The sequence below is a fragment of the Mastomys coucha genome, unplaced genomic scaffold (assembly GCF_008632895.1).
Source record: "Mastomys coucha isolate ucsf_1 unplaced genomic scaffold, UCSF_Mcou_1 pScaffold4, whole genome shotgun sequence".
In the NCBI taxonomy this organism is placed as follows: domain Eukaryota; kingdom Metazoa; phylum Chordata; class Mammalia; order Rodentia; family Muridae; genus Mastomys; species Mastomys coucha.
The window spans coordinates 47,524,944-47,535,488 of record NW_022196910.1 but is presented as its reverse complement, the minus strand read 5'-3'; the positions used below and the strand labels follow the sequence as shown (position 1 = coordinate 47,535,488).

The 10,545-nt window shown below is 42.0% G+C and overlaps 1 protein-coding gene across 2 annotated transcripts in view; it reads left to right on the top strand.

The window, feature by feature from the left end:
* Positions 1 to 10,545, top strand: part of Hmga2 (high mobility group AT-hook 2) — a 117,306-nt gene that overhangs the window by 34,723 nt on the left and 72,038 nt on the right. Inside the window, exon 4 of one of the 2 annotated variants that reach the window (XM_031349672.1) lies at positions 8,946 to 10,539. The exons of the other annotated variant lie outside the window; for it this stretch is intronic. Coding sequence (XP_031205532.1) covers positions 8,946 to 9,056 — 111 coding nt within the window. The 3' untranslated portion in view covers positions 9,057 to 10,539. Of the gene's footprint in view, positions 1 to 8,945; positions 10,540 to 10,545 lie in introns of those variants that run through there. 2 annotated transcript variants of the gene reach the window in all.

Sequence of the window (10,545 nt, the reverse complement as noted above, 5' to 3'; positions counted from 1 at the left end):
AAAGAAAATGTTTGTACTAGAAAAATAAGGTACAGATATTATACCTACTAGGTAAAAAAAAATTCCTGTAGAAAATATTGGACATGAAGGGTTAGGTAGAGAGGCAACGCTCGCATACCCAACTACAAATACATGGAGTTTAGGGGATGGGGCTGAGCTCAAGATTTAAACAGGGACCATGGGTGGAAGAGTCAAAACTGTGGCTGTGGGTCAAGATCCCAAGATAAAGGAGAAGACAAGAGCAAGCATAGACAGTGGAGAGGAAAAGACGGTGAAGGCAGAGGACAAAGAAGCTTGCCAGCTGTCCCTGATGACCAATCTTCCCCAGCCACCTTACTGTCTATGCCTCACCATGCCCAGCTCGTGACAGTGGCTTGGCTCTTAGTTTCATTAGCAGTTGAGATAAGGCTTCCTATTGAGGTACATCCTAGGTATCGGCACTCCGATAGAGCAGGCACACGAACCTAGAGAGAGTCCTATGGAGGCCAGATCATTAAGTCACACTGAATGACATCCCATTTGCCATCTGGAAAAGATAAAGTTTTGTTGTGCAATTATCTTTATGGGACAGAGTGTTTCTGTTGGTTTACTAAAGCCATTAAGCCAAAACAGGGCACAAGTGTAAGGCCTGGTCTCCCAAGTCGCCTGCACCTTCCTCCTTGTAGGATAAAATGAACATCTGGGAAGAGGACTAACGCATGTCTCCAGTGAGTTTAAGCTAATTACTTTGGCTTCAAGGCTATATCTATATCTATATGTGTGTGTGTGTGTGTGTGTGTGTGTGTGTGTGTGTGTGTGTGTGTGCATGTACATATGTATTATATACTTCACTGAAACTTCCTCCACATGGACCAGATGTTGAGAAAAGTCACTTGTAATTTGGGATTCATTCAGGAGAAATGCCCTGGATGCTTTCACATGAATAGGCTGTGTACCCTACTAGTCTCCCTGGAAGACTCTCTTGTCCAGACTACTAGAGTTGAGACCCTTAAAGTGTGTGTGCATGGGGGAGGGCTTTTAAACCTTTTGTAAGCTGTAGCATTTTGAGGTGAGTTGGCTTGCCACAGAAATCAACCTTTTAGCCTGATTTTAGCTAAGCTATTGTAGTGGTCTAGTAGAAATGCTCAGTTCTGCAAAGCGGATGGCCAAATGAAACCTTTAAGTCTCTAGATGGGAAACAGGCAGCACAAATGCACCAGAGGGAAGAAATGGTTTCCCACAGTATGGCTCTGCCATTTCAGAGCACTTGTCGAACATGGTACGTGTGCAGTAAGCATTTATGACCACATGCAGGTCCAAGCAGCATGAGGGATTTTGTGCTAGTAGTGGCTGATGAGTACCCCAAATAGGAGTCCTTTAGATCTAAGGTATCCATAGTAACCAAGTAGGCTCCATTTCCATTGCACTTATTAGTTTCCACCCTGCTAACCAGGCTTAGGTGCTGTGGGCTCCAGGATGCCTAATTCGTGTAACGCCCTGGAGAATGAGTAAGTACTTTTCGGAAAAAGCAGACTTAAGTAAGGGGTTTTGAGAGATTTATAGAATGCCACATAACAGCCAAGACAGTAATTTTGGGTCCAACTCTCAGTTTAATTGAGTAGTGTTATGCAAGTAAAAAATAACACAGGGAGAGACAGAATTATGATTATTTAGAAGACAATGGTGGGTTTTTTTTTGTTCGTTTGTTTTTGGTGGCTCTCTGAGGTCTTCTGTTACCAACCGGTTGTTCAGCTGTTTTATGAATAGCACTCGTTCACTGTTTTCATTTGGCAGACAACACCAGCTTCACTATTCAGGTTCTTGTTCTTAACACGGGGAAATATTTAATACAGTAGGAAAAATAGTTTGAATTCAACAAGTGTTAATGTTGCAGTGCGACTGTAATCCTCTTTCTCCAAGAACATATTGCAAATGAATTTTTGTGCTTCCATTTAGCCTACATGCAGTATAACCATTTGGGTTAAATTGAAGTCATAATAAATTGTATTGTAAAGCATATCATCTATATTTCTTAATGTTGCTCATTTGTGACTAGAAATATCTTGATACCTTTTATGTACACTAGGTCATTTACACATTAGTATATTTTTGATATTGTGAGAATGAACTTTTATACTATATATGTAATGTACTGTAATAATTAAGCATATATATATATATATACACATACATATATATGTATACATACACAAATATATATTATACTAAAAAAAAAAATAAAATCACCTGAGGATATGCTGTGGACATTGTCAGGGTTGAAGAAAAAGAGACCTGATCCATTATATCTGTTCTCTCTGGGACGTTCATGTACCTATTTGAGGTTTGAAAATGAAATAATTATCTTTCTCTACTTCTCTCACCTCATATGTTTCACCACAAACTTTAGGCAGCGTTCCAAGTCCCTATTAATGCAAACAGTCATATTTCCTTTAAGTAGTGATAACCTGTAAAATGGATGACATGCGCCTGATATGTAAACCTATGTACATCAACACTGGCTGGTGTCTCTTGTCATCAACCGGTTAGACACAAATTGTTTCTGGGGAGAGTAGAGGAGGAAGAAGAAGAGGATGGGAGGAAAGGAATAAGTTCTGGTAGGTTCTTTGGTTTCTAAATTCTGTAGAAAAAAAAAAAACAGTTTGAATAGGAAGAAAACATGTGACTCCTCAGCTGAGCTAACCCACTAGTTCACACCATGGTGGCTAAGCACTGGGTAAGAGGTTCAAGGGCTCGTCCTTCTCATTGACTGATATTTCTGAACATAGCCAATGACATGGACCTGTCCTGTTTCTGTGAAGAGCAGAGAGAGGTCAAACCCACTGTGGCTCCGAGGGGTTCTTTTCCTCATGGTTTGCTCAAGCAAGAACACCTTTGCTTCTGGATAGACACACAGCACGAAATCCACATGCCTTGTTAGGAATGGGAACTTTTAGGAACTTAATCTGTGAGGGAGAGAGCTGGGACACACTTGGAGTGGCATCTCAAGAGGAGTCATCAGCATTGGTGGCCAAGACTTCTCTTAGCAAGTGTGTATGGTGTTAAAGTTACAGAAGTAACAACTGTACAAAGAAAGACACGAGGGACCAAGAAGCCGGAAAGCCCTTCCTCCTGATGCTGAGAAACTAGCTGGACCATGCACACAAAGAACACTGCTGCCAAGTTCAAATAACATAAAAGTAGAGGACCTGAGTCTTGTGGTGACACAGAGTTGAGGTGAGAACTATTAGTTGGCCAGGAAGGATGGCTGGAGAAGTTTGGGTCGGGTTCTGAAGAAAATTAAAAGATGTGAATCAATACATTTAACATTCACCTGTAAGACAAAAAGCCCCTCGAGAATTAGCATGCGGTCTCTCTGTCTCATATGTCCCTGCAATTCCCTTTTTGCCTGTTAGACTGTCCATAGCAGGACTCAGCAAGAGTGTGAATGGCTAGATTTGGATACCATGTTGCTGAAGAGACAAAGCTTTGCTTCCCGATCTGCCACTGGCCATGGCACACAAGGAGAGCAGATGTCAGGAACACCATGTAGGTCTGTCTCTTTTGTCCCCCGATGTTCTCCCCCTTTGAGCCCTTTCACCTTCAGACATTGCTCACAAAGGAACCTTTGCATCTGAGAGGGGACAGACACTCAGTCACCTCCTGTAAGCTGGCCCCCACCAAGAGAGGGGGAGAAATCTACTGAATGCTCCTGGAAGTGCAATTGCAGAGTTCTTTGAGCCCGGAGCCTCCTCTTTCACTGGGAGTACAGATAAGTGCCTGGTCTTGTGGTGTCGTGTTTCTGACTCTTTTGTTTTGCCTTCAGATTTAAAAAATGCCAATTTCATTTGTCCTTCGAGTTTGGAGCATGTCAAAGTGTTCCTCTGAGTGGTAGGTGGTTTTACAGAGAAGGAAAGCTGAGTCTCATTCTGGCTGCTGTCCAGTGAACATGGAGAGGGGTCAAGTTACTTCCAGTGGTGTCTGAACAGAAAAAGGGAAAGGGAGCACTGAGGCGATACACTACACCCTCTGGGCCCAAAGTGCCGTGTACCTCATAGATGGAGAAAAAGCGAGATGTGAGTTCCTTTTTCTAGATACTATACAGGCCTTTGCTCTCTTCTCCACAGTTCTTGTCCAGTTCGGGGCATCTCAAAGGATGGTTAAAGAACCAACAACGAGCTGTCAGAATAACATAGAACATATCTATTTCTATCAAACACTGTCTCTGAAACCCCCACTAGATTGGACAAGAATGCTCATGTCAATGTTGGAGAGTTGTCAGTTCAGTGACTGATGTGCTTTATTGGTTCTTAATTCAGTTTTGTTCTCATTGTCGAGTAAAAAAGAAATCACCATTTTATCTAGGCTAACCTTGAACTTGTAATCACCTAGACTTTGGCTTCCAGAGCTGAGTGGCCACCACGCATGGCTGTTAGTTCTATTCTTGATAGAATAATAGAACCATGGCATTTTGAGATGGAAACTAAATTAAAAATTGTGCCAGTGTCATGGGTTCCCGGGCACTGCAAGTTGACAGCGCATGCGTATTCACATGAGGCTCATGGAATACCATTATTTTTGGTACTGTGTACTTTAAGAGATTGGCATTCTGTTGCAGGAATATTAAACCTACCATCTTTCTTGCCCTGCTGGTCCATGTTTCCGCTCTAGTACCGGTGCGGCGGGCCACAACACTATATCTTGGTGGGTCCCACTCGGTGTGTTCTCATAGCTGAGCTACTCTCTCCCAGCTAGCGAGTTCATCTCATTTCCACAAATTGCCCCATACACCCCACGATCAGCCATCTAAATGTCTTGTTACCAGTAGAAACATGACTATTAAAGCTTAATTATCCAATCAGATTTATATAACAATAAGATCACAATTTACAAGATGCCAATACAATAATTTCAGTGCCAATTGATGAAGATAAAGTTTTAATCCAATTATCCTAACCTTGTGAAGATCTTAACTACTTGTGGTTGTTTAACACCACATGGGATCAGGATCACCTTCCTGTTCGTCTGCCTCCATGTTGGCTTCTCCTCCTTCCCTCCCGCAACCTCTCTGTCTCCCCAACTCCTAGCTCTGCCTCCCTTCTCCTGTCCAATCACAGGTCTGCCACTGCCCTAATGTGATTGGACAGAGAAAAATCCTACAATAGCATTCCTAAACTGCTGCACTTCCTTGGTCACAGAGGTGAAACCTGTTTATGAAATATTCAACTTATGGAGCACTTGGTAAGACTGTAGCTAGAGGTAATTTTCTAAGGATCCAACTCATTCTGCTCAATACCACGTAGGCTGTGGCTGATTTTGTTGTTGCTGCTATTTTTGTTTTCTGGAATGCAACCTGGGCCATATTAGTTTGGATGTGCATCAGTCAAGATAGGAGAGTTCCATCTGCATCACTGTCACCTGGTACCTTCACAAGTCAAAACTGGAAAGGGAAGATGGTAGGTCATAGACTGACTCAGAAAGATGATAGCCATGACCAAGACATGGAAGAACTCTTACGACTGTGTTTCAGGGACCTTACTCAAGAGTCAAGCACACATTGAAAACCCCACCTGCTAGCTGGATGGAATCTCAGCCTGCTCTGATGTCATAGCTCAAGTTCACTCTTGCTATTTGCTAAAGAAGAGTGTGTTGGCCATTGGCTCAGTCCTCAGAGGCTGTAGGGGAGCTCCTTCAATTGCTTGGCTTTTTCCCATTGGAAAGACCTAGAGATTGTTGCTGTCTCTTCTACATTATAAAATCATGGTTGGGAGATACAATTTCCATTTCAGTCAAGGAATGTACTCTTTTGAGCATTGTTCTATACTGCTGGCAAAATAAATGGGTCCCATTTAAAATGTCCAATCTGTAGGTACTAAGAGCCTACCAAACAGAAAGAATTGTCGTAGTAGTCCAGAATGTTCCTTCAAGACATTTTATTTAGAGTTTTAGAAAAGAAGAAACAGAATATGTAAATAAGTCATAATATGTAAGTAACTTATACAGAAACACAAGTTAGACAGTAATCAAACTGACTCCTGGTCCTGGGTGTATAACCCATATGTTTTTTCTGCACCACACAGCCAACTCAATTAGAAAAATCCAGGGAGTCTTGTGTTTTAGCCCTTCTCAACATTTAACATTATTATTAAGACCATTGATTTTGTTTTACAAAAAAAGATATAGTTCTCAATATCCACCTTATATTTAATAAACATTTATTAAGCATATAATATGTACATGTAGGTCATCACAAGTTTTGTGTGAGTAAATCAAACATGGCTTTGTAGCACAGGATTTATAGTTCAAGGGTAGGCAAGGTGAACTTCGTTATTTTGAACTCCAACTGTATTTCAAACATCACAGTGGGCTTTACTAACATTGTCTTACCTTCTTATGTAAGCCTTGTGAGACTTGCATAAGGTAGTTATTTATGTGTCGAGATGTGAGCCCTAAGCTGCAATCTATCAGACTCAGATTCCAACCATGTAAAGCAAGGCAGGCTTTTTGCACAGGAGGTGCATAGTGCTTCAGTTGAGCATTGAGGAATGAAAGGGATTTTAATGGGGTAGCTTTGCAGGGATTTCACAAAGAAGGCTTTCTGTCTCACAGAAGGGTAGCTCTGGACAATGAGGCAGAGAAGTGTAGGGTGTGTACAAGCAAGATTCCCAAGTGTAGTTTGGATAGTGTAAATTAGGGCCTTTGTGTAGGGGTGAATGTGGTAAGTGAACTTCCATAGTAGATGGTATCAAGTCAGGAAGGCTAGCATCGTCAAGGAGAAATGATTAAAGACTAAGCAAGGGGATGACCAAACCAATCTGAATTTGGCTTAGAAAAACTGTAAACATGGTAGCCTGAATCATCAGCCAGTCTAGTGACCCAAGTAGTAGACTATTCGCTATACCAGTTTTGTGCTTTAGAAATCAGTTTTAACACCATGTGTCTCTAGGCTCCATGGTGCATAGGCTCAGTACGTGCAGCCCCAACTACTTCATAAGGTCTTGGGTTGGTGAATGGGAGTGAGACCCTGTGTTCCCCCACCTCCGAAATACATGTCTATAATACAGATGTCTGTGTTTGCAAATGACTTAAAGAAAAACAACTAGTGCTTTACTGCATGAAATGTTAATGAGTTTTTGCATTAACAAAAAATGTGTTCTGGGCCCAGCAACCCGTTTGTGCCTGTGTCACTGGTGGCAGCTCCTTTTCTGTGGTAATGGAGGCTAGGTAGGACCTGTCGTGGAGACCGTCTAGTTGACAAAGCCTTAAAATATTTATAATCTGACAACAGAACATGTCCACCAACACCTGCCTTGGTGTCTCTTCCTGGGCCTCTTAATCCATTTAAATGGATCCCTTCCTCTGGTGTGTGGATGGAAAATAAATTTAAAGCCATTAATAGAAGCAGGAGACATTTTTGGCTTTGCCTCTGGCTATTATTTTTTCCCTACCCTGGGGGATTCTGAGCGGTCTGTGTCTAAATCCTCAAAGCCAGAAGGTGATGAGGTAGAGGCATGTTTTCTCCATCGCCTTCTCTCTCTCTCGTGGGGATTCGGACAGTGTGGATTTCCCCCTAGGAGAGAGGGGCATGTTCTTTTTCTAGGCACTTTTAGTCTGCACTCTGGTGTGGACAGCTCTACAGGGCCGTGTCACGCACCCTGCTGGGGTCTCTGAAAATCACCCAGGAAGGCTCAGAAAGAGAGAAACAACCTTTGATTTTAATGACATACTCAAATTCCCCGCTTGACCTAATATGGCTCTATGGGTATCACAGACTTGAAGTAGAACCCCAGAACATTCCTGAGTTTTCAGGGTCCAGGTATAGCAAGAGGAGTCAGCACAACCTCTTCTTTGTAGTTTGAAAGCATGTGTCGTGGCAGGGAAGCAAGAAGTAATAAGAGTGGGAGCTGCTCCTTACCTCTTTGTGTCTCCCACTCCTGAGAGAGTGTGATGCTGGCTTCTACTCATCCTTCACAGACAGAACACAGCTTAAATGAGGCTTCACAGTCACTCCACACTGAAAGGGCCATAGCACTCTTCAGTCCCCTGTTAACGTCTGTTCTGAAATACCCATTTCACAGACTCCCACCTTGGAACCCAGAACAAATGCTTAACCTCCTGTGTCCTTTCTTGCTGGACAGTCTGACATGTTCTTCTCACTTCCGCTGCTGAGTGCCAGTTGCTCATCTCCATTCTTTTGGAGGCAGTCCTCTCTGGTTTTCCTTCCAGGCATTCACTCTGAGTTCATTCTGACCACATCCTATGTTTCAGCTAATTACATCTCAACGCCCACACTCTTAGCTTAGACGGTGTCCTCTTCCATCAGACCACCCCTGACTCATCTTCTGTTTCCAACTCTCCCAGGTATGCCTTACTCTGTCTGTTTCCAGCCTCCTCCTCCCTCCCTTCTCTGTATGGTCTCTTGTCACTGCTCACTCAACTGCTGGTACTCTTGAGTAGCTGCTTTCTCAGTCTCTGGTCTTCTCTGCCAAGCCCACCCCAGATATTGCTCAAGTGTTGTCAAAGCAGAAATGTCATCTCTCCTAGCAAAAATTCTCAATGGCTCCCATTCTCCCAAGAGATAAAAGTCCAAACATTTTTTATTGATCCAGCACTAAGTCTGCGTTCTGACCTTGTTTCCTATGACCCAGTAGCTGCAGTTTATACTTCCTTATTCATAAGGAATAGTTTTGGTATGTCTTATTTTTTCCCATCTTGCATGGGCTCTTTCACACTTGTGGTCAGATTTTGTTTTCTTTACCTCTTTTCTCCATCAAAACAAATCTCACTTCATCTCCCAAAACCCAGTTTCAGTATGACAGTCCCCTACTTGAATTATATCCCTCCTTCTGTCTTCTCTGTCAAGGCAGCTGATACACACGTGAAGCAGAGCACACATCACATTGAGCTGTTACTGTCCGGTAACGGATCTTTCCTGCATGACACTATGTTTCATTGATCTTTGATTTTAGTGTGCAGAACATGGTGTTTATCATGAAAAGCATCTGCGGAATAAATGTGTCCAAGTTCTGGGTCTGTGTCTACAGGACAGGGCCGTTGGATTCTGGTGCCAGGTATGTTAGGAATGAATGGCTCCGTGGGAACGTTACAACAGACCCCTGACAGAAAAGCCTTATTTCCTCTCTGTATCTTCTCTTTCCTTTTTTGGCACTGAGTCAAGTTAATTATAGATGTCAGCAGTTACGATATTAGGTGTGCTTTTCATCTTGGAGGATGGCAGTCATCATGGGAAAGGAGAATCTTTCAGTTTCACTGTCAGAGAATCACATTTATCAAGATAAATTTAACATCCCCATAGAAAAAGTAGATGACTTGGCAGAAAGTCAGTACCTTATTGGACGTAAAGTTATGGGTATCTGTATAATGTCTATAGTGCACATCGTGTATAATACATCCTCTATGTGCCTGAGCATTCGCATATACTTATGCAGTGCCTGGCACATCACTTCAGTTTTATTTGGTAATAATCCATCATTAGCAGTTGGTCATCATAAACCCAATAATGAAGATGAGGACACAGGATTCCATTTCCAAGTCTTGCTCATGGAATTTCCCATGCTCGCACAACAGTATCAGTAATGACAGATTGTCTTATTAGATGATTAAGATGCATGGTATGAATAGGGATTAGCATATGAAGTTAAAAAGACAGTACTGTAAGGCAGCTTGACAGGTATGAATAAATAGCAAATAAGAAGTGAGAATTCATTGTGTCCTACCTCGCAGTACACCTATTGTACTTTTGACACATTGATGCGTGAGCATAGTCATAATGAAGCAGGCAAATCTGGAGGAAATTTTCAGATTTCCTTTATTATATATTAAAAGCCCAAGTTGGGTCTTGGGCTATGTTACTGATACATATGATCAGGAATATAAGGATTTACCCTTTATATTTTCATATAATCCATTTATTATCTACAAAGTCAAAAATATTTTTCTTTCACATTTGAAATCAAAATCAGTAAATGCACATCAATAACAAGGCGATATAATCTATCAGGCTAATGCATATATAAAATGCATATTTAGAGGTACATGGTCTATTATATATGGTTGAAAATTTTGTGGGTCATACTGAGGGCAAGTATATAGCTAGGTCTCTGAGGATGTCAAAGGACATGAGAAATTTTAATCATCTTTCCAGTAGAAACAATTCATTCTCATACATACATCTAAGGTTATCAATAGGGACAAAAGCCATCTGGAGATGTGTCTTGGTTCTCTTTTTCAGAAAGAGGCCTAAGATGCCCACAGGTGCTGCAGCTATCTTCATTGGAGTGTGGAGTACAGGTGACTGGAGGATATAGGTCCTCTGAGTGGATGTCTAACATGTCTAGATTCACCCTCAAGACCCCCTGAAAACTCGGCAAGATATTTTTTCTCTATGATTAATAGATGACTGTGATTCTAACATGCTCACTATCCTGGACCTTCACATAACAATATGAAAGTTAGCCGGGCAGTGGTGGTGCACGCCTTTAGCACTTGGGAGGCAGAGGCAGATGGATTTCTGAGTTCGAGGCCAGCCTAGTCTACAGAGTGAGTTCC